The sequence below is a fragment of the Oncorhynchus mykiss genome, chromosome 12 (assembly GCF_057628025.1).
Source record: "Oncorhynchus mykiss isolate SJ-2025 chromosome 12, ASM5762802v1, whole genome shotgun sequence".
Lineage (NCBI taxonomy): Eukaryota > Metazoa > Chordata > Actinopteri > Salmoniformes > Salmonidae > Oncorhynchus > Oncorhynchus mykiss.
This window is the reverse complement of record NC_143033.1, coordinates 56,758,550-56,782,651: the sequence shown is the minus strand read 5'-3', so window position 1 is coordinate 56,782,651 and position 24,102 is coordinate 56,758,550. Positions and strand designations below refer to the sequence as shown.

Below are 24,102 nucleotides of genomic sequence, written 5' to 3'. Positions count from 1 at the left end.
TTGCCCTGTGCAAACTGTCAATGACTTGACTTTCTTCTGACTTTAAAGTTGCACGGTCAAAATTCATTGCGGGGCTTTTACACAACGGATACAATGCCGCTGTTCACCGACTATGCTTTTGGGTTCGGAAAACTGAGTGGAACCCTAGGTTCGAGGACAGCATACAGTGGAAATGGAATATCATTTATGTGAAAAATAATCATCGAGAAAACAAAATAAACATTTTTAACAGTTCCATCACAAACAAAGAACGTTCAACACTTTCCCCCGTTGATTTCTCTCTCGTTCGCTCATTTGCATAGCCATCTCTTTACATCATAGCTGGAAAAATGACACCTACACCTTAGCGTGCCTCCGGCAGCGTAAGTCGTCCCGTTACCTCTGCAACGACCTCCTGGCTGCTCTGCTACCTCCATACGGCACTTGGCAGCAAGAACTCACACATTCACAGTGGTTAATTCAGTGTAGCACACACACACACACACCCTTCCTCCCTGTGCCCTTCCCTGTCTCTGGAGCTTTCTGTCAGCCTGCACCTCCATTTCTCCATTCAGCCTCCCTCCCTTTTCCTCTCCCTAATAAGCTCAGGGACTGGCCATCCGCCTGAGTGACTGGGGGAACCCTCCCGCTGCTTCGCTTTTCTCGCCAATTCCAGATAGAGGGCCATGATTCAGTGGCTCCACCTCTGATGGTCCTTAGCTGCTAAGTGAAATTTAATGAACAGGGACAGATACTTTGAGGGAGAAATCGGGGCTCTCTGAGCATGAATACGAGGATATTGGGAAAGCAAGCAAGTAAAACCGTACATTGGCTTACTGCTGCCTTGCCTCTCCTCCTGCTACCGACCCTCCCTCCTACCGCCTCAGATGTCTATAGGACAAGTATTGGCAATGACATAGAATAGGAATATACAACTCCACTCCTGTAGGACTGCAATGTCTGCTGGTTTTTGTTTAGCCTCAGCACATAATTGATCAGTGGCAGGCATTGATTGGATGGTAATCAAACCTGGTTTCCCATGCCTTATCATTTTGCTGATTGAAATGTGAAACGATGCAGCAGACCTGCAGGACTGGAGCCGTACTCCCCTGGTACAGGGGAACTCATAGTACTGAGTATAGTCATAAACTGCATAAATTGTCCTTCTCTATTCCTCACAAGCTTCAACTATTGGGTGGCAACAATATTAGGTATTCAGTGGTGGTCTGGTCTCCGTGGCCTGTGGATGTAAGTTACGTAATTCAGTTCTGTATGACAACAGCTAATGCAGCCTGAATACATGCAAATGTCCATGTTTTTACTTGACTGTTGTGTGCTATCAGACCGTTGCTGCTGTTTACTGAAACATTTGCTGATAACTGCATTTAGACTTCATTGGGGGGCGACCAGCTAGAAACCAAATTAGGTCAGGTTATCTGATGTAAATATTCAATTTAAAAGAAAGAGAGGGAGTCTTTCCTGTGACATTTGATTGGGGAGCGGTTCACAGCAAGGACATTTTGCATGGTAAGGGGCTTGAAAAGAGGAATTTACTCCACACACGTGAAATGTAAACAAACCAATCCCACCAAAAGTAACTGTTACGGCGCGCCACATAGAACAAAAGGTAGAGCGAGGCAGATAACGAGAATTTAAACACAGACTGACACACCTGTGGGGATAGGTTTTTGGGGGAAATGCGAACAATCCGCTTGCTGACACTGCACCAACGTTCTTCCGTCTCCTCCACTTCCTACTGAGAGAAGTAATAGGGAGGATGGATCTGGTGCACTTTCAAAGGCTCTCTCTGTGGATAATACCCAGCGGTGCTGTTTTGACAGACACACACCCTAGAATGAGAGTGTGTTGCAGAGTTAGGGGCATAAAAGAGAATGCAGAGCATGACTGAGAGCCCACCTGTATTAAAAAACAGACTCCGGCAAGGAGAGCCAGACGCTGTAGAGGACAGATAGACGCAACTGTTCTGTTTCATATCTCTGAAATTAACATTACATTACAGATATGTTTTTTTTTTTATCAACATTGCCAGCTTTCCAATGGCTTTGTGAAAAAAATCTACAGTGAACAATTAAAATCACAGGTCAGGATCCATTGCCCTTGAAATATTATTTTTAGGATTAAAATGTAATCCCCTTCTTAATTTGTTATAGCAATTAAGCAGTAGTAGTTGTGGCATTGTAACAGTGTAACATTCATTTCCAACGGGTTGAGTCCATATGCAGCAAAGGTAAGTGATGGTTTCATGTGTATGTGTGTGTGTATTCTGGAGCGACAAGGACAGATAGAGGAGAGTCCAGAACCAGCACTACAGCTGTCTGTACAGGAGGGTATTGTCCATTCCTTTTTGAATTGGACATGAGACGTGTTCATAGGAATGCATAGCTTTCTGAACTGACTGGATTTACAGGGCCATAGTGTAACTGCACTGCTTTTGCTCAAATGTTCCTGCTGTGTTTACCCTGTATTTATTTCCCATCCTTCCCCTTCCCATCCCTGGATCCTGTGAACACCTGAGAGGTTCATTAGTGTGGATAATGTTCTGGTTCCAGTCACTGCTCCTCCGCAAACAGCCCACTCCCCCTGGGGGCACAAACTCACGTCAAGAAATTCATTTTTACATAATGTGGGACAAACTTTCTCCCATTGAAATGCTGAGCACCCCTAAGTCAATTTGGAAGTGATATACAGGGCTTTGTTCCACTCTGATTGAAACAAATGCGGGCCTTTGTCTTTATTTCCAGTTTATACATGATGGTGATCGAGACCTATCTGCCAGCCCACCTGATTAAAAGTGCTCATGATTAAACATCCTTACGAGAGGAGAAAATAACTCATTTGAATATGTTTCAGGGAAAAATGCCTAATTGCTTTCTGAAATCGTTTGCATCAACAAATTGGAAAACGTCTGTTATTGTTTGTGGTGCAAATCAATTCTCAGCTTTGGGTGAAGCAGTGAATAGTTTTCTGCATTTTTAAACTATTGATATGTGTGTTAAGGTGGCCATAGAGGATAGTTAAAATATTATATTATCTGTTCAGACACAATTTGGAGTATGTTTTCTACTATACTGAAAAATATATATAAACGCAACATGCAATCATTTCAAAGATTATACTGAGTTACAGTTCATATAAAGAAATCAGTCAACTGAAATAAATTAGGCCCTAATCTATGGATTTCACATGACTGGGAATACAGATATGCATCTGTTGGTCACAGATACAGTACCTTAAAGAAAAGGTAGGTGTGTGGGTCAGAAAACCGGTCAGTATCTGGTGTGACCACCATATGTCTCATGGAGTTCAACACATCTCCTTCACATAGACTTCATCAGGCTGTTGATTGTGGACTGTGGAATGTTGTCCCACTCTTCAATGGCTGTGCGAAGTGGCTGGAACATGGGACCAACACTTTACATGTTGCATTTATATTTTTGTTCGGTGTATTTGGGGGAAGGATGAAAACACAGAGTGGAGGCATGGAGAGGTTCATGCTGGCAATAGGTGGAGTCAGCAGGGATTGCTGGGTGAAATTATACTGGTGTGTATATACAGTATCATACTGCAGCAGATTCTAATAGAATTTAAATGGATTTTATGTCATTTTTTGATAAATGGCCCTCTTGGGTGTATGTGTTTCTGTGTGTGTCCGTGCGTATGCTTGCCTGTGTGCGTGTGTGTGTGTGTGTGTGTGTGTGTGTGTGTGTGTGTGTGCGTGCACGTGCGTGTGTTCGTGCATGCATATATGTGTGTGAGCTGTGTTTTTGCCCTGTTATTTTTAGGCTAAGGTTAAACTGTTTGTTGATGTGTTCATGGAGCGAGCCTTGATAGCTTAGTGTGAAGAAACCCCATAGAGTTGGGCTGGGCTCTTTCATTTTCTCTCATTTAAGTATGCTGTGAGAGGGGAAAGGCCAGCTCTCACCTCTAAGGGGCACTGGGGAGAATTGCGAGTGACAGCATGTTTTAGCAGGGCTACACAACCTCAGGAGGGAGCCCAGAGTGTCTTAGGTGTCACTGTGTGTACGTTTTTGTGTGTGTGCTTGTGTGTAGTATGTGCACATGTATGCGTTTTGCCTTTGTTATTGGGTGACGTACTGTACAATCTGCATGCCTGCAGCTTTGAATGCTGTGAGCTAAACAAAGGTCTGCCTCCATTGTTTTAGCTCTGTAAGGCTGTGGAGTGTGAGTGTGAGTGCAGCTGGGTCCAGGGTTTGGGGCCTCAGGGATACGGAAGCATTTTCATCAATTTTCTTACCCAATTTCCATGTGTTTTTTCCTGTCAGGGAAACAACAAAGGGCAGAACACAGCCTCCACATCTTATCTCCCTCTATTTCTCCCTCGCTCTCCCCTCTCTCCCTCTATTTCTCCCTCTCTCTCCCTCTCTCTCTCTCTCTCTCGCTCTCCCTCTATTTCCCCCTCTCTCCTTCTCTCTGTCTCTCTCCCTCTTTCTCTCTGCCTCTACTATTGTTCTGTTTCAACCCCAACTCTCCACTGCCGGCGTGTTTCTGTGGCACAGCCGAGTTTCTGCGCCATGGCGCTCTTTGTGAGCTCTGGCAGTCGAGAACTGCCGTGGTTAATGAGGACGGATGCCCATGCGTGGGAAGCGCTGGCGCTTTGTAGTGTCGCTGTACAAAAGGGAGGCTCCTGGAAGCAGTCAAAGTATTGCCACACAGTAAACAGAGCTGCCCAGAAATGCCGGTTTAGCAAAGACAGTTTCTGAATTAGCACTAATTAGATTACTACTTATTCTCACTTCTTATTCTCACTTAACTGTGGGTTGATGCTCTATGCTTAGTGTCACACCAAAAATATTAAAAGGGAGGAAAGTGTAGTTGACAATGATATTTCCTCACCTCATAGCACAAAGCTGTTGAAACCGAAGCAAAGCGGCACTGTGCTTGTAAGTGGGTCCTTGGTGTAAGTTTCCTTTTTGTTAATCTCTTGTGGTCTAAAGATAGAACAATGGACATTGTACAGATTTTATCATCTCAATCTCACTTTAGACACACACACACACACACACACACACACACACTGAATGAACAACAGATAGGCTATTATATGTTTCCAGAACTAGGCTTGAATCTGGTTTTATAGCATACATCAAGAACTACAATTTTATCACTGATTAGCCTTAGAATACTGTGTTTCTGGACTACAGAGACAGTGGTTTGGAACTGGTTTAACAGACACAGATGAATCTACTTCTGGACTATTGATCCATTTGGTTTCATGGACATGGTTTGTAATATTCAGCAATATATTGTACATTAATATATAGGTAAACACACAGGCAAGAAGGTTGTTATATAAAATGTAAAGGAATCGGGGAGATGATAGCCTATCTGTGATGGCAATCTATATGGGTGGCACCCCCAGACTCTCAACATGAAAACCACCCTTTTCCCCAGTCTGTCTAGGCAACTGCAGCATGCCATGGAGAATTCACCCATACTAGAGGGACACTGCCATGTCAGCTTGTACAATACCGCACACTGGAGGGTATTCTAAAGGCTCATAACCGTGTGTGTGTAGACTGTAGGAGTGAAGAGCTGGAGACGGATCCGTAAAAGCCCTATGGTGCATGGCATGATGATCTAAACACAATTTGACTGACCCCATAGCGAGAGCATAATGGCACTAAATGTATACCTGAGACACTTGCTGCAAAGGCAGCATAACAAAGAGAGAGATAGGAGTTGCCTAGTTGACCATACAGGAGGTACAGACAAATCCACACCCTATAATGACACCATGAGCTCACCTTTACGCACCAGCCCGCCCCTCTGCAACATTTGTACTGGACACTAACTGCATGGCTCTTTGTCAGTTTGCCTACGCGTAATTCATGGTAACGTTAGTGCACTGTAGCGCTGAAGATTTAAGTTGGATGTCTGTCTGTTCGTTTCGATGCAAACACATCAGCAACCAGACAAAGCTACTGCCGCGGATGCTAACAACCTCAGTTTCGCGCCTTTCACTGTCTTCTCTTGGTGCACGTCTGTGTAGCCGACACGGAACACGGCGCTCTTTGCTGATGCTGGAAAAATGTATACCTCCCTTGCATGAGTAGAGAAGAAACCGAGTTCGCAGCATGGTGAAAAGCAAAGGTAAGCCGAATAAATCGACCTATCTTTCTTGCTGTGTGTGGCTCATTCAACTATGCCTAGATGCTGTTAAAATAATATTAGGCGGTTTGTGTGTTCCCTCTGAATGTGGTTTTAAAGTTGGTTGACATATGGGGGTGCATCTGTCGTGAGATCTCCTATTTCAGCCCGTTGAGTCTTTTGGAACGGAATTTTGGTTCTGAATTCTGACTCCCATCCCATGATAATGTCAGCGTCTTTTGGAATAAATCATTCCAACATCTGCTTTTTAGGATGTCGTGTAGGATTCGAGCTGTAGGCAATCTATTCTGTATTAGGGCTTCATCTAGCAACACCTGGTTGCATTTCCTATAATTGTTTTATTTTACATCACATAAACAACATAAACAATGTATCCCCCTTTTATCCCATTTATCATAGCGTTTTATGTAATCTATATACAATTAATGAACTTCGTTTTGATATGTGTTCGAAATTGTGCATCATCTACACTCTTAAGGGCATTTTAAATGTGTGTGTGCATTTAATTAGGTTGATGAACGTTGTTTGATTTTGTTGTTAGAATAATCGTGACGTTTTAATGGAGTCTAGGGACACTCCCAGAACAACTGATTGCAATCAAAGTAAGGGGGAGTGGTTGGCAGCTTAAAATGCTAAGTTATTCTACATTCTTCCTCAAATAATCAGCATTTTCCGATGTAGTCCACCTGTTATTAAATATTTGTGTTTTAGCATTCTTCGGGTAATTGTCAGTCTCAGGAAAATGTATATGTAACCATATATTCATCTCCCACTGAGAATCTGATTTACTAATCATCAACATGTATTGCACCATCTTCTATATCTATTTTAGGACATGCCCTGTGATGGGTTTTGAATTTGAAGATATATATACTTTTTATATGTTCTGGATTTTGGCTGATAATGTTTTTTTTTACAGTGGATTTCCACAGCTCTTGTTTGGCCTACATAAAGTGTTTACATAAATGCTTTCAGTGAGCTTGATATATCTGAAAAAAATACTTTAGACACATACTCATTAGCATGTTCCATCTTTACAGGGCTGCAACAGTCGTGCCTATTTTTTCTCATAACTACTATCTACGTAGTAGTGTATTCATCACTGTCTGTGTTTTGTGTCACTAGGCAATATTCTTACTTAGCAGAGCTGCTTTTTCCTTCTCTGCCTCTTTTCAGGTCAACTCAGTGCCCATGTCTCAAAAGCTGATAATGTTATTACTAATTGACATGTTGGACGGTCCAATTCATAGTGCATTACTCTAATATATTTTAGTTATTGGGGGGGATTGATAGAGTTACATATCACAATATTTGTTTTGGACGATATTATATCAATATTTGACTCCAAGTATCAATTTGTACAAATTGATACACCAAAAAACGTGATTTGTCATCCTATAGCTTGTTCTCCATCTTCTTTTTAAATAGTGAACCAACATGTTTTCATCACTTTTATTTTCATGGCCAATCAAAATCAACATCTCAATATCGAATCGCAATACATATAGAATTGTGAGAATTGCAGTACATATTGTATTGGCACCTAAGTATCATGATAATATCATATCGTGAGGTCCCTGGCAATTCCCAGCCCTGATATATTCTGATATGTGCCCTCACCACACGGAGGCATCCCTTCTCAAAGCATCTGCCAAGTTCTAGCTGGAGAGAGAGGTAGCGAGAGAGAGCTGCTTGGAGAGTTAAGGTTATACATAAGGCTAGCTTATTGTTGGAAATGTAGGGTACTATGTGGGCGCCAAACTATAAACCTCTCAGAGGTGTAAATATGGTTAACTTGGTGATTATAATACTCTAAAGCTATATTCTTAGACAGCCTATATGTGGGGCATAGGCGTTTGAACCATTTCTCACTTAATAAGTCAAAATGAGCAATACCCTACCAAGACATTCACTGTTATCAGTGTATGGGTTAGCCGAAAGGGGAATAGTTAGTGCTGGGTTGATGACACTTGTAATACATGTATTAGCAATGTAGGAAAAACACTAATGATTTAAACACTAAGGATCTCATTTACAACTAGAAAAGAAAACATAGTTCATAAGTGAAGAAAAATGCATGACTTCCTTTGGTTGGAGAGGCTCGATATACCTGCTCTTCATGAATACTGGAGTGTGTGTATCACTGACTATCCTTGAACTGTCCAAGGAAGGAGCACACTTCGGTTTTTCAAGGCAGTGTTTTTTTCTGTGTTAAGTGAAGTGAGTACATGCTCATGTCTGATTTGGACATTACGTACAGTACAGCCAAGTAAATGTGCATCATACGTATGTACGTGGGGGGTGTATGAGAGGGAAAGACCGACAATGCCTAGCACATGTATGTTTGTTTGTGGTGTGCGTCAGTGCTGCAGGGTATTGCCGCATCCACTGTGGGGCTCTGTATGGGGAGCTGTGCAGAACAACATCAGCCAACCTGCTCCTCGGGGTCAGATGATGCAAAGAGGAGCAGCGTTTGCCTCAGTGTGCTGTGTGTGCTGATCCCAGAGCCTGGAGTAGTGGGGCTGGTCCTACTACTGGCTGGCCTAGCGCTGCATGTCACAGCGATGGCCCTGTCACCTTGCAGCCTGGTGCAGTCACAGTGCCCAGTGGGCTGCTGGTCACTAATGACCTGTGTCCTGCTGCTGTCCCCAGGACCAGACTTCGGGTCCCCTGGACACTTATGTTACCAGTTGTCAGATGGCTAATATGTGACTGGCATTTGCCTCTGGGATTCAGCTAAAACATTCTGACATTTATTTTATAAGGCACTATAAAGGTTTAGGAGGGGTGTGTGTGTGTGTGTGTGTGTGTGTGTGTGTGTGTGTGTGTGTGTCTGCATGCGCGTGTGAGTAATTTGTGCGAGCTCTAGGCTTGTGCGATATACTGTTTTATACCGAATACTGGGGTATTCTGAAATACCTACAGTATGATTTTCAATACCGACCACTGTTTATAAATATATGTATAACTATAAGAAATCTAAGATGTGTCAAATAAATGTTGTTTGCTATCTTGCAAGCTAGCTAAGTGGCTAGATGTCAAGACTAAACTTCTTGGTTTACAGCAGAGACATTCCAGCCTGAGTACCAGTTGCTTTAGCTAACAACTCCTTGCCACTCCTTGTCATTGCCAAAGAGCTTGACCTTTCTGCCATATTCAAACATGAACATTCTATCATTAATGAACTCAAGGGGAACAGAGGAGTTGATCCTGATTCGATAACCCTCACAGCGATCATCCAATAACAACAATTACCCAAATATTGGCATTCAATCACTTTTTTCTCTCCACAGAACACATTGGTATCCATTTGTTTGTTTATCCAGACTAAACCAGTCTGTCAAAAGATTCTAGCTCTAAATTCTCTAAATACATACTGCAAACCACATAACCTATTTGCTTTGATTTTAAGCCTCAAAATACAACAACTTGTCTAGCTAACAGCAGCTTGTTTTTGACATCATAATTATATTTGAGGCTCAACATGTTGTCATGGAAAATATTAATGTTATTTTCAACAACCAACTCTGCCTTAAATCCAACTGCATATTGAACGTTGAGATTGCCGAAAGGCCAGTCTCTTGCAATGACATGGTGTGGCAAGGAGTGGAATGTTAGCTAAAAGACTGGTACCCAGACTAGAGACATTCAGTTTCCTCCTGGATGAAGATCCCCGTTGCCTAAATATTTTTGTGCGTAAAAATAATACATTGAAATTTCCCCCTTGTGTGCATTTCCGATAATACCGTATACCCTGGGATGGAACAGAAACTTTGATGGTAGGAAAATGTGGATACCGCCCAACCCAAGCATGCATGCCTACATACCTGGCCTCAGAGCATTTTGTATTATTCTGTACATAAATCCATGACACTCAGTTTGGTATAGTTACATAAGACGGATAGTCACTTAAGGAAAAAACAAAATGAGGGTGGTTGGATCGGGGTGGTTTGTCACGGCTGTTGGAAGGAGCGGACCAAGGTGCAGCGTGGTGAGCGTACATTTCCTTTATTAATCCAAATGACGCCAAACAAAACAATAAGCACTACAAAAACAAACCGTGAAGCTCACCATCAAAGTGCTCTAAACAAAGCCAGCCTCCCACAAACACAGGTGGGAAAAAGGGTACCTAAGTATGGTTCCCAATCAGAGACAACGATAGACAGCTGTCCCTGATTGAGAACCATACCCGGCCAACCAAGAAACCAAAATAGAGACATAAAAAGGATCTCCAAGGTCAGGGCGTGACATGGTTGCCAAAGATTGCGAGTTTGAATCATCACGCACAATTTTAGCATTTGAGCTAATTAGCAACTTTTGAACTACTTGCTACTTAGCAAGTTAGCTAACCCTAACCTTAACCCTTTAACCTAACTCTGAAACGTAACCATAACCCCGAACCCCTAGCCTAGCTAACGTTAGCGAGGTAGCTAACGTTAGCCACCTAGCTAGAATTTATATTGGTAACATATTGTACGTTTTGCTATTTCGTAAATTGAATTGAAATTCGTAACGTATACAAAATGGGTGATGGACATCCACAAATGAATACATACCATAAGTAATGTAACATCATACTAAATGGAGTGTCTAGGATTTCCGTTCAGAATAATACGAAATGCTCTGAGACCAGGTTGGTCTGTTAACAAGCCTTTTAGTTGTCTTTCATTTGGTTCAAATTACATGTTTACAGTGCAATATGTTGATTTGAGTAAATTAATGAAGATGGTGGCGCCTTTGTGATAAAAGAGCATTCTCTGAGGCCAGTGACTCAAACTCATTACCGTTGAGACCTACTTCAAATAAAACTCAAAGCAATATGGTGTGTCTTTGACAAAATCTCTCTCCCCACTTCAAAGGCATCAGTTCATTTGAGTAATTACCTTATTTTGGGATTATGAGTGCTTTCGGGTTGGTGGCATAGGAAAAATACTTTCTCCAAGTGAACGATCACAAGACACCTAAAATCAGAGAGAGAGAGTGAGAAAGTGGCGGAGAGAGAGAGAGAGAGAGAAGAATTGAGGCTTGCAGATTTTCAGGTTCTAGGAAAACAAACAAACAAAAAAGCTGTGATTTTATGCGGAACGTGTTGTTAGGGGGGAGAGGCTGCTCTCATTGGTTTGGAGTGGAATCTAATTTCTCACTGCTTTGATCCTGTGTGAGGGCAAAGAGTTCTTAGGACTACAGATGGGGGGGGGGGGGGAGGCTCGAGGATGAGTCGGCGTTATAGAAAAGTAAGTCTTTTTTTTTTTGTTACTTTTGCGACACCGGATAAAAATAGTGCCAGAATGGAAGCATCCTACTTCAAAGGCAGCGATGTAATAAGTAATTTATACCGTACATATATTAAAAGGCTACAGCTGATGGCAGAAGTGGATCTTTAAGTGGAGCTTTGTTCTGTGTGATGGAGAGCCGAGTCAGCACATCTTAACCCGTTTCCCAGCTGTCTTTGTAATGAAACATACAAGGATAGAAAGGGAGATGATAGTGATATTATTGCTCAAGTCTGGTTTTCCGATGTGCTTTGCAGCTGAGCCTAAGTCTTGGTTCTTGCCTCCCTCCTGCTGTTCCACATTGCCATGTTCTGGGCTAATCTGTACATCAGCAGCGAGACACACACATGACAGTAGGAGGGATGTGGGTTTGCTGCTGTGTTGTTTGTGCTGCAGGATTTAGCAAACACTCCAAAACCATCTGTGTTTCTGTTGGGTTGAGGAGGGGTAGCTAGGTTAATGAGGGAGGGAGGGGGTTGACGGGTGAGGTTAACTTGTTGTGACGCCGGTGTCATGTCATCTCGTATATCGTAGCACACATATATCACCATATCACATTGTGGTGGATCATTTCACCCATTTGCTCGAATGAAATTGAACAACTGCGCCGATATTGAAATCACACAATAGAGTTGTCTCCATGGCTGATGAGAACAAAGTTGGATTTCCATTTCAATTTGGACATGGAGATGCCACTACTGCCTGTTGTTAAGGGACCACATACTCCTGAGTGTTTGTGAAACTGTTTGTGGTTGTGAGATCACAGGGACAGGCAGTCTGAAGAGATGACTGGCCGGTGCTGTGTGTATAATAGTGGCCTGTTGGTGCATGTGGTGATGACTGGCCGGTGCAATGTGTATAATAGTGGCCTGGTGGTGCCTGTGGAGGAAACAATAGGATCAAATCAACAGCAATCCGAGGCCATGTTGGTTTAGACAGTTATAGAGAAGAGCCACACAGAGATTAATAAGTGCATGAGATGGAGGCAATGGGAAGTTGTGGGACAAAAATAATTTGGTGGTTGGGGGCCATTTATTTTACCTTGTAAATGGTGCAGAATCCCACCATGAGTGTGTGGAAAATTATTTGAGAAGTAAAGTGTGGTTTCATGTGAACAATGGTGCCTGGGCATGAGGCTACTGGGGCCGTGAATGTGCTGAGGATGCAGCACGGAGCCATCCCAGTCACGGGGAGTGATGACACAAAGAGGCCCGTGACAAAATGGAGTCAGGCCGATTGGAGACAGTTATTTTCAGACCACGCTGAATGTTGTTGCTTGAAAAGGCCCTGGTCCAGGAGAGAGAGGGGGCAGTGAGGGATAGAAATGAGCTTTTATGGAGCCCCCACATCTGGATGCTATACCTAACAGGGGCTTCGAGTGGCACATAGGTCTAAGGTACTGCATGTCAGTGCAAGAGGCGTCACTACAGTCCCTGGTTCGATTCCAGGCTGTATCACATCCAGCCATGATTGGAGTCCCATAGTGCGGCATACAATTGGCCCAGTGTCGTCCGAGTTTGGCCGGGGTAAGCTGTCATTGTAAATAAGAATTTGTTCTTAACTGACTTGCCTAGTTAAATAAAGGTTAAATAAAAAATGTAAACATATCAGGCAATAGAAAGGAAAAAGTACTGTACTACTTGGTACAAAAATACTTTATAAAAAGCTTAGCATTAATTTACATTTGAGGTGCATATTAAACTATTTATGGTGCACATCAAAGCCCTCAGCAATCAAAATAGCAACATAATCAGATGCTCATAATGTAATGCCAGGCGCGTTAGATAGTGTGATGTCTCTTCAAGTGACATTTTGTGAAGTAATCTTTGTCGACTTGTCACATTAGAGCTGGCTTGTGCTCACTTTCTCTCCCTCTCTCTTTCTTGCCCCTTGATGTCAGCGTTTGGAGCCGTGTTAAACGTGACAAAGAGGACAGAGGCGAGGAGCTCTGGTTTCTTTTGGTCCTCTAGTTTTGTTTTGCTGTGTGATGTAGGAGGACACTGATATGATACATCTCTGCAAATGTCACAGCTAGACCTGCTGTGTGTAGACAGCCTCAGCAGGAGTCAGCGAGGAGGGGGGGGGGGGGGGGGGGGGCGTGTGTGTTTGCCTCCCAACACATTATGTGACTCAGAGGACAGGGACGCTAACAGCAGAGGATAAGGCTTGAAACAGCGATAACGGCTCCAAATGAGCCACAATGGAGGCCTGTGCCAAACATCCACACTGGAATAGGAAATGGGGGGCTGTTCTGATACTCTGTGGCAGGAACCGATGTCATCCTCCAATCTTCCATTCAGAAAACCTTCCTATTTTATGTTGATGTTCTGAATGCCTGTTGTCGACAGGAGAGGAGGATGAATCCTCATCATTAGAGAGAGATTTGCCCTCTATCGCCGTCCAGCCACTCTACTCTCTGGCTTCTCAGTACTGTACTATACTGTACTATATGTGCTCGTCCCCTCCACTGCCCATTCCAATGTTCTGCTAGCCTATTTGCTTTGAAGAGTGCTGTGTGGCAGCAACCATTGCATCACTAGCTTATCTTCCACTCCGGGACTTTGAAGCAGGCATATATTATTCAGCAAAAGCAGGCCACTTTTTTTTATTTTTTTATTTTTTTTAACCACGCATGACAAGAACTGACATGAAGTCAAAATCACCCGGCCTCTATACAAGGACACGTTTGCCAAAGCAGCCGTGGATGTTGGATCTGCCGACTTGCTCAGAGGCAAAGTGGGTGGTGGTGCTCATGTTATTAGTGAGAGTATTCACACGAGCTGGGAGTGCTTTGCCTTGTACTGACAGTTGCAGGGCCTTGGTGACACCATTCCATCACACCACAACAAGGTGTAGGGTTGATATATGTGTCTGTGATCTTGATGAGCTGCATCAAAACATGCTAATCTAAAAGGACACCATGGATGTGTGGGAGGGAATCGGCCTTCATTTCTCCATTGCTGTGTTGGACATAAGTAGGAAAACAGAATATATTAAATATGTTAAATAAAATGCTGTAATTGACTGAAATCAGAAAATGGAGCAATAATTATTTTGAGAAATGTACTTTGAATAAATGTACTTTGCTTACAAATTGTCTTTATTGAATAATTAGTATTTTCTGGAATTTCTAGGCCACAATTGATCATACATTTTTGATCATTCTCAAAACACATTTATTAATATAATCTCCTTTGTTATCTTCTTGAAATGTCCTAATAAGCACATTTATGTCCCATTTCACAAGTTAAATACTCGTGGATCGTGGACATAGTTCCTTTTACAAACCAAATATTTGATGGCCTAAAATAGGATGTGAGAAAAGGGTTTAGGATGGAAAAAATAAATAAACATAAGGCTACCCCTTGGATTTTCTGTTGGGGTCAACCATTCTGCTTTAACCAAATGTTGAACTCTAGTGTTACTGCAGGCTTAATCATGCAAATCAATGTTATTTTCTCAGTGCCATCTGGTTTGGTTGCAAAATAGATAAAAAAGAGGTAGATCCCCCATGACTATGGCAAAATTAAGACAATTCTGCACCATTGATGGCACAAAGAATCCTAACGAAAACTCATAGGCTTTCACTCTTTATTTCTCAAGGTCAAAGTCAAACGCTGGAGTTCTTATTTCAAGGCAAATAAAATACCGTACATGATGGTTCATTTAAAAGCCTGTATAGGACATCAAAGTTGACCTCCTTTCAGTGTGCTGCTATTAAAGAGCAAGGTTATCAGAGCGATTGAAGGAATGGAAAGCCCTGCAATACTTCTCCATTTTCTATATCTCTTTCTTTCTCAATTGTTTCTCTCGTCTTTCATTATCGTTATTTTATCGCTCAGCTGTGAATGGAATTGACAGTCTCCGCTTGAACACATGAATACGGGTAGCGATTGACAATACTGGTAGAGATTGACAATACTGGTAGAGATTGACAATACTGGTAGAGATTGACAGTGTGTCTAAAAGAGCATTGTATTGACATGGAGACAAGGTTGTGTAATTTCTAACTTTTTCATGTTCAAAGAGGACACCACCTATTGTCCTCCTGTAATTTACAATGCCAGTGTGCATAGTAACACGTGCCCTCCATCTTCTCTGTGTGTGTGTGTGTGTGTGTGCTCCCCAGGTCGTCCCCTACCTCCCACACCTTCGTCCAGCCTGCTACCCCCTGCCCCACCTCCACCCACTGGCCCTCCCCATCCTGCCCCCCCAGCCATCAGGGAGTGCCAAGTGCCCCTGCTGGACAGCGGCTCCCCCCACGTCATGCTGGACCCCCCTCCTGACGATGAATTCTCCCCCAATTCTTACCTACTCCGGGCCTGCGCACCTCCACCCCAGCCCCCCTCTGCGGGTAAGACCATCCCCAGCCAATGTAAAGTATCATTAAAATGCCATCTACCATGGCATGTCTCTCTGTCTTTATTCACTGTGGTTAAAGGATAGATACAGATCTCTGAATAGTTTAGATTTAGTTTTAAAAGCCAAAAGTAAGCGCATAGTAAACGATTATGCCATATCGTTGAAGGTGAAGGACATTCTACAACGATCATTTGTAATGTTAAAATCATAATGAACCTCAGTCCTTCTTTAAGAAATGACTCACTCGCTTCAGGTAGAAAATCAAATGTATATGCTAAGATTGAATTCATTGATATACTGCAATTCCAAATAATTTTTCACACAGCAAAGAAAGTAGTCATGATGAATTTACAATTATTTGCTCTCATGCCACCCAAAGTCATAAAAATAGGAAAGAGTTTTGAAAGCAGCTCCTTTGAATCAGAGCATATTATTTCCATATTAATAACTACCATTCCATAGTAAATTATGAATCCCTTATCATTCACTCAGTTTCTACCTGTGCTTGTGAGACTGGTTGCATATGCAATGAGGAACACACTTAGGGTTTATATTTCCACTCTTCTCTGTGGTTTATTGGATAAAATGAGGAAAGTTTGTTAGTGTACATTAGTATTTAAAGAAAATACATACATTTTAATTGGCTAAGAATATATTTTTTATAAAATGGAAGTTATGTGTTAATTTTCAGTTCAAAAAAAGCAAACTGGTGAATTTATCAATGCTTTGGAAATGGATAAATATCACAATGGATAAATTGTGGTTTAATAAAGTATTATTAAATTGAAGTAGTATTACATAGAATTATTGAATTGAGTCTGAAATGCAAAAATATGCTTGAAAGATGTTGAATTGAGGGAATTTGTGGAGTTTAAATTCATTTCAATGAGTTCAATCTGTGAAACTGCCCCCCCCCACTGTGAATGTCTATCAAAAAACAATATTAAAAAGCATTAGTCATTAGGAATGGTGTAGAAATAGGCCCACTTAATTCATTTTTGTATTTTCTGCCCGTAATTGCTTTGCCTTTTTCTGCGCTAGCATGAACAAGCAAGAAAATTGTGCGTCTTTGAGTGTGCTTTTGTTCCAAACACCGTGAATGCAGCTGTTACTTTCTAATCACGTCAGTATTCAGAATGAGAGTTCCTAGGTGACTGAATTCTCCTCAGTGGGTGAGAATGGTGGAAGGAAAGGATTTGAGACGATTACTGCGATGTCAAACAGAGACCCTGCTTGTAGCCGGAGATACAGAGGGGGCTTTGTCTGGGTTTCCGATGGTTTCTCTCATTCTTTTATGTTTTTTTGACTGTACGTTCGACACTAAAGATATAATACTTGTATATTTATGTCTTCTAAAATGTGGCTAGGAAGCACAGCTTTTGGCTTTTGTGGTTTCATGTCGAATAGTTCTGTTACATTTTCCCTTGATGAAATTGTGTACTGTAGGCTATGTATTTTTCTTGCCAGTGCACTTGTTTGTAGTTAATGAATGGCCCAAAAATAGCACATTTTTACATGGTATTGTTTATATTTTTAGTGTTGCGAAACTGCTCGGCCTACACGGAAATATGACATTTTTGAAATGCACTCAGTGTGACGTTGTAGCCTACGTTTGAATTCCAGCACAGATCCTAAAAAGAATACGCATTGTATAGCTCATTGGTCACGTTGGCTTTACATATATATTTCCAAACCCCTGCGTCTGTGTACCACAAAGTAATAGTATATTATGGTCTAATACAAGTAAGAATATTACATTAACCAAATGTTCCTGATTTATGGTGCCGATTAGTAGGTAACAGATCACTTTTGTGTCCAAAGTTCATAGTCACTGTAGCGACAGGCTATATATAGACCTGCTCCTTGAAATGGGTCTGTCCTTTTCCTAAGTTGTCTTCTGATCCACATCATCCCATTGCCTTTGAGTTGAAAGGCCACTGACTCCCATTGTTGGGGTCATGTGTTTTCTGCTGTGAATAGACTGAGGTGACACCTCACTAACACAGAGAGAAAAATATATTTTCTTTGCGCTTGGTCATTCTGGCTCTTTCTGAACCCCCAATGCTCCACGTGAAGTCCATTCCCTCTGAGCAATACCTGCCAATAACCCAAATAATCATAGAATCAAGTCAACATACTGACGCATGATGGGGAAATAGGGGAATAAATCTGTAAAAGAAGACCTCCTTCCTCTTCTATGGATCTAAATCAGTAAGTGTTATATCAATATCATAAACGAAAATCGGATTTTGCAAAATCAGTTGGAACCATTTTTTTGCTGGAACAAGGTCTAGTCTTAATTCGATTAGTCTGTCTTTTAATCAGCCATAAATCTTTATTAAAACCATGGGGGGGAGGGGGGTTCAGAATTAGAGAGTAACGTGATTATAGCCAATTTCAATCAACTTTGCATCAGGGCTGAAATTGGTTTACTTTTCAAAGGAGCCACATCAATCATGGCGAAGCACCCTTATCAAATAGGTTAGTGAAAAGTTTAGTCCTCTTAAGACAGATATGGTTCTTATTGATTGGGGAATCCACAATTGGATTTTCATTATGGTAGCTTATAGGTCTTGTTTTCAACAGATACTACTATGTCTATGATATTCCTATGAATTATTGTGTTCGATAATGTATTTCTGCATGGCCTTCTGCTCTTCCAGAGGCAGTGTTTCTGAAGATTTGAGTCTTAGTGTAACATTTCTCCATGCTGCGTTTGCGTTAGGCCTAAATGGGGAAAAGAATCAGCACAGAAAGACAGAGTAGTTTAGTAAACAGTCAAATGCAGCAGCTAGAGGTTGCTAGCAATTTGGTGAAAATACTGTATGTGCCATTTTTCAGTGCTCATGCTGCTTAAGTGCCGAGATGTTGCTCTGGCAGTATTCTAGTGCAACGTGTGCGTTACTCTTAAAATATGCTGTACTGCATATTACCGAGTATTGCATCTCCTCACTGTTCACCTATCATGTACCACATCAACAGGGAGTAACTAAGAATACTTTGAAAAAGAAAAGTCACCCTATGTACTAGGATTTAAACTTTTTGTTTTTACACAGTACTTGTTATGATTAATTTTTCAATTTGATTTTCACTGATTTTAATTTATTTAGAAAAGTGCATCACTGTTGTATTTGGTGTACATACCGTAATCAATATGGTTTGCATTATAAAAACAATGAATACAAAACTAGACATAGTTAAGGAAGGACAAGTTATTTCATAGAAGTAGTCACAAATGTTATGTATTATGTTTTAAAGTTAAAATATGTGTTTAGAGATAAAAATAATGCAAATGTTTCTCTATTTTATTGATTAGACCATGGCACCTTAAAGGGGCAGTCCGCAGTTACTTCATTCATATTCAGACTTCTAAATGAATGATATATACCCAGTGATTCATCATGAATATAACATGTAGAAATGCCTCATGAGCTTAGTTAAACTGTTGTACCCCATCAGATCCCAAAATATAAGCTTGCTTTACTCGATTGTTTATAAACAACACATGTAAACAAACATTGTATAACCTCAAAACATGGTTAAAACTATCATTTGGATATCATGGATGGTCAGTCCTTGTATCCATAGGTCTGTTTATGAATTTTAGTGGTTACATCTCTCCAGCCCCGTCCCTCAGCTTTTTACCAAAACAGCGGTGGTGTGGATGCCTTTGTTATTGTTTCAGCTGTCGATTGGCCCTTTAACATCCAAAGTGCATATGCAAAAATTGCAAAAAGATAAACTATCTCCTGTTATTGATTTTATAATACGCGAATCAATATGTTTCTGACCTAAACAAGTGAATACGTATTTTATATATATATATATATATATGCACATTGTTAGGAAAATATGTCATACCAGCTTTTACTCATCACTTGCATGCAGTTAATGAACCATCTTTGCAAGAAATCAAATCAAATCTATCAAAGTCAGTCAGGCGGTTAAAAGACCCATAGAATGATTTTTCCACGGAAGTGTCAATACTTGTAGGTATGATGACGTGGTATGTCTACGACATGAAATATCACCAAGCATATCATCCTTCTGGAAGTCGATGGCCTGGTGCTGCTGTATAAAATTCTTTGATATGACTCTCTGCTTCTCACCTCGTCCTGTTTGGAGTCATAACAGAAGTGATATTATTTTTTTGACTAAACACAATTAACCCAGATTGTTAGACAGGTAGGCACATGTATCAACACTGTCGACATTGTGCCCTCATGTTCTCCATGGAAGGAACGTAGGAGTATTTTTAGCTCTAAGAGGTATCACAGATCTAAAGCGCTTTTTAGATTTCCTTGTCATCTCCTCCTTTGTCAAGTGTGCTTTTCCTTTTTTCCCCCTCCATTGTTTAGGTAGCTGGATAGAATAAGTCATATTTTAATTGCCTGTTGTTTTCCACTCTGGCATCTCTTTCCCTGTTTCTGATAATGAATCCTGATATCGTTTTTGATTGAGGTTCCTGCATGTGGAGCACACACAGTTCACATACTGTATTCTGTAATCGGATACCATGGTTCTCTACAAAGCATTCTGATGCGCTGTTTTGGAACGCCTGCACACCTTGTCGTTTCATGCTCATCTGTACTTTTTCTAGTACAATCGCCTCTCAAAGGGAAACATTTTCACCAACAGAACAACCCCCAAGAAGCCGAATGATGAAACAGATAATGAACCATTTCTTCCCCCTTCATATTGCAATGCTTTGTATTCTCCAAGGTTACATTTCAGTTGGCTTTCCTGCCCGTGTGCCTTGTTCAGTTATCGACTGATTCCCTTATTATTATGACAACTCGGTCATCAGTCCCCTCTACTCCTCTAGCCTCATTGGGATAACAAAATATGCAGTTTAAATCACTGCGTGTTGAAGTTGGCTGACTGTTGATTTTTGCATTTCCTGCTCCTAAATTCTACATTTATATTATTGTAACGACTTTTTCATTCCCATGATCATATTTGGATGCATAATATGCCTTCCATATTGTGGCAGTGTTGCATCTCTCCAAACAAATGCTAAACATGGCCTTCAAACGTATAGTCTGCCCCTGAAGCCTCCACTCTCAGCCTTGCTTGTGGCTGATCCCTAGTGCCGGCTGTGCGTAATTGGTATGCATTGTTAGTCTCCTGCTAATTTTTGCGCTAACCCATGCTACAGCATTAGCACCTTGTGTATGCTCCATCTCCCTTCCTGAGGCCGTCACATTCTCAGGTGTCATGGGGGAGAAGTGAGGTGTCGATGGCATCAGCACTGTAAGTGTGCCTGCTGGGGCCTGTCTCTCCACACACTCTCTGGGAAGGTTTAGCCAGAACTGGATGTGAGCAGTGGCAGACGCAGTAGCTACTCCTGGAACGGCCCAGGCTCTTAGCGCACTAATGCTACCAATGCATTATTCATCAGTTGTTTTTTTTTTCCCTCTTGTGGTGTATTTCCGGTGTCTATGCGTTTTGGAAGTAGAAAAACATTCCAGCAGGGAAATCACTAGAGGTTTATGTGGTGTTTTGAATGTTTGATCACTCCATTCTCTATGCCACTTTGTTACCAAAGGAAAGTTCATTTGTCTGGTCTTAAATTTTGTGTTAATTTTGTGTTAATAAATTGTATGCCACAGATCTCTCTGGTGATGAATGTAATTTCATAGCATTGGGGTATTTGATTTGGAGGGGTTTCAAGTTGAATGTGCAGTAGTCTCTTCTCCTTGTCTGTTGCTGCTGGACAGTTATTATTGTCTAATTAGTGGAGATGAGTGACCGAGGCAGAGAAATAGTGTGCTCTGAATATTTCAAAACAACCTCCGTCTCATCTCCCCCCTCTTCTCTCCATCAGTATGTCTCTGTATTTCATTTGCACTAACGTACTGCAATCTTGCTTTTTAATTAAATCCCCAAGAAAGAAAAAGATCAAGGGGACAGGGCTAAGTAGTGCACTCCGAAACTGAGCTGTCCTTCGGCAGTTCCAGATCCTCCGCTCTTTAGAAGAGTAGGGGTATGATCCACGGCTTCTCAAGCACGGCCGCTCACTGATCTGACTCGGTGTGGTGTTGCTGCGGTTCTGTTTTGCCACCCATCCTATCGCTCTGGAAACGCCCAACAGAAGTTTATTCACTGAACAGAAGTCCCTGGAAAAAAACTAATTCAACTGCTTCTGCTAATCCTGCCATTCTCTATTACGATATGATGTACTAGCAGTGAAAGAAAATGAAGTCTGGACACCCTCAGCTGAATCCTGGGTCTTGCATATCCATAACACCGTTTGTACCAATTTGCAGCCGAAGCCAAACGTTAACCCATTCAGCTTGGCAGGCGTCCACCACTCGTTGAGGCGTTGAGAGCTGTCATGAGTACACTGACCTTTGGGCCTGTTTCAATTAAGACATTTTCACCTGTCTTTGGTTTGTGTGAAGAGATAGATAGGTGGAACTAGCAAAAGAGTGGAAGACCAGAAAAATGCCCCCTTTCCAATCATGCCACCTCATTTATTTTTAAGCAGGCTGAGTCACAGTAAAAATCACAATTTCTATTACCTTGCGCTGTCTTGAGGCTTCTCCTGCCCTGTTTAGATTGTGTCTTTTATCATTCCAAATTGACATTTTATGCTTTTACTCGTATTGTTTTTCCCAAGGTTCCCACCGCTCATGTTGGGCAATTTATTTTAATCCTTGTCATTCTAGCCCGTAGCCTGCGAATCTGAGCTGCAGTAATTTCAACATCGCCATGCACCACCAACAACAACAAGCGGACCCGGGAAGCTGTTGTGCTGTGCTTCCATTTCGCCCTGCGTTGCCTCTGAACTGTAATTGCTTTTAGATATTTTTTTTTTTATTCCCTCTCAGCTTTCTGTCTCTTTTCTCTACATGAGTCTTTGATAGCTGAGGTGGCTATAAAACACATTCTACACCTGGGTCATTATCTACAGCAATTGTTATTTTGCCTGGACTCCTAAACATTGGAGGAACAAATAGGCATGTAAGACCATTTCATGTGTTTGTGTGTTTTCCTCCTTTCCCATACTGTTTCAAAGAGAGTTGGAGCAGATTCTCAAGTTCAAACTGAGATTTTTCAAGTTTAAACTGAGTTTTGTAGCAAATTGGCTTGAGCTGTCATCCAGTTTTTTTGTTGTTGTTCGGGAATGATTCCAAAACGACAACCATCATATAGTAGCTTATTTGACATGGGCTCTCGTCCCTGTGTTTTTGTTGAGTTGTCTTTTGCGTTACTGTAGGTTTGCACAGTAGATTAGAACTCAATTGTGAATCAACTCTCTTAAATGGCGGGGGGGTAAAAAAAATGACATTTAGAAAAACAAAAGGAGGTAGAAGATAGAGGGGAAAATGAATATCATTTTATGGGTGGAACTACAGCTCAGTGCTGTTTCCCAACAGTTTTTACATTAAAGGAGCTTATGATGCAGGATGAGATCTAAAGCTACAGAACAAAGTTTTAGTCATGCTCATATGAATGTTGCTGCAGCTTGGCTGATACCAATTTTACTTGGATAAATCTTGCCATAAATCATGGTTTTTAATGAAAACATTTTTTAAATTTTTTATCATTTAGCATTTTTTGTTGTTCTTGTTGTGTAATAATATATATATTTCTTACAATAAATATATATTTTTTCTGATTCCATATAAAGAAAACAGACACGCTCTCAATTTCCATTTCTGTCACTCTGTAGCGAGGAGCTGCCTTGCTGACAGAAAAGCAATTAACCTTTTTAGAAGTTTGTTCATTCCATGGAGTGGGTAATTACCAACATGGCTGCCTGTTATTAAGTTTGTATCCTCATTTGCTAATTTCTAGTTTGCGCCTCTCTTGCTCCTCATAGGACTTTGTTTGGAATTGGAATGATTGTCTTCCAGGCAGAAAGAGAAAAGGCATAATTCTCCGGGGATAGGTTGTGTGAGTGCACTTGTTCTGCCTGGCTGATGTTGTTGCTTTCTGTTCATGTGTATGTATGTATGTGTGTGATCATGTGTGTGCTGTGTTAGGCACCCCTACACTCTGCTGTGACCGAAACGTGCTGCATCTCTTTATTGTGCAGGGTTAAGTCACCATGTCATCTATTCTGAAAAAGTCGCTGCCCCCCCCCCAACTACTAAAACAGCAGTGCAGATACATTTTTTTTTGTTTACCTTTTATTTAACTAGGCAAATTCTTATATTAAATAACGGTCTAGGAATAGTGGGTTAACTGCCTTGTTCAGGGGCAAAACGACAGACTTTTACCTTGTCAGTTCAGGGATTCAATCCTGCAACCTTTCGGTTACTAGTCCAACGCTCTAACCACTAGGCTAGTTTACATACACTTAGGTTGGAGTCATTTAAACTCATTTTTC

General features: G+C 41.4%; 1 protein-coding gene across 1 annotated transcript in view; it reads left to right on the top strand.

Moving 5' to 3' along the window:
- Positions 1-5,813: 5,813 nt before the first annotated feature.
- LOC110537818 (teneurin-2) overlaps positions 5,814-24,102 on the top strand; it is a 73,381-nt gene continuing 55,092 nt past the window's right edge. The window contains exons 1-2 of the mRNA XM_021624227.3: positions 5,814-6,111; positions 15,532-15,756. Coding sequence (XP_021479902.2) covers positions 6,096-6,111; positions 15,532-15,756 — 241 coding nt within the window. The 5' untranslated portion in view covers positions 5,814-6,095. The remainder of the gene's footprint in view (positions 6,112-15,531; positions 15,757-24,102) is intronic.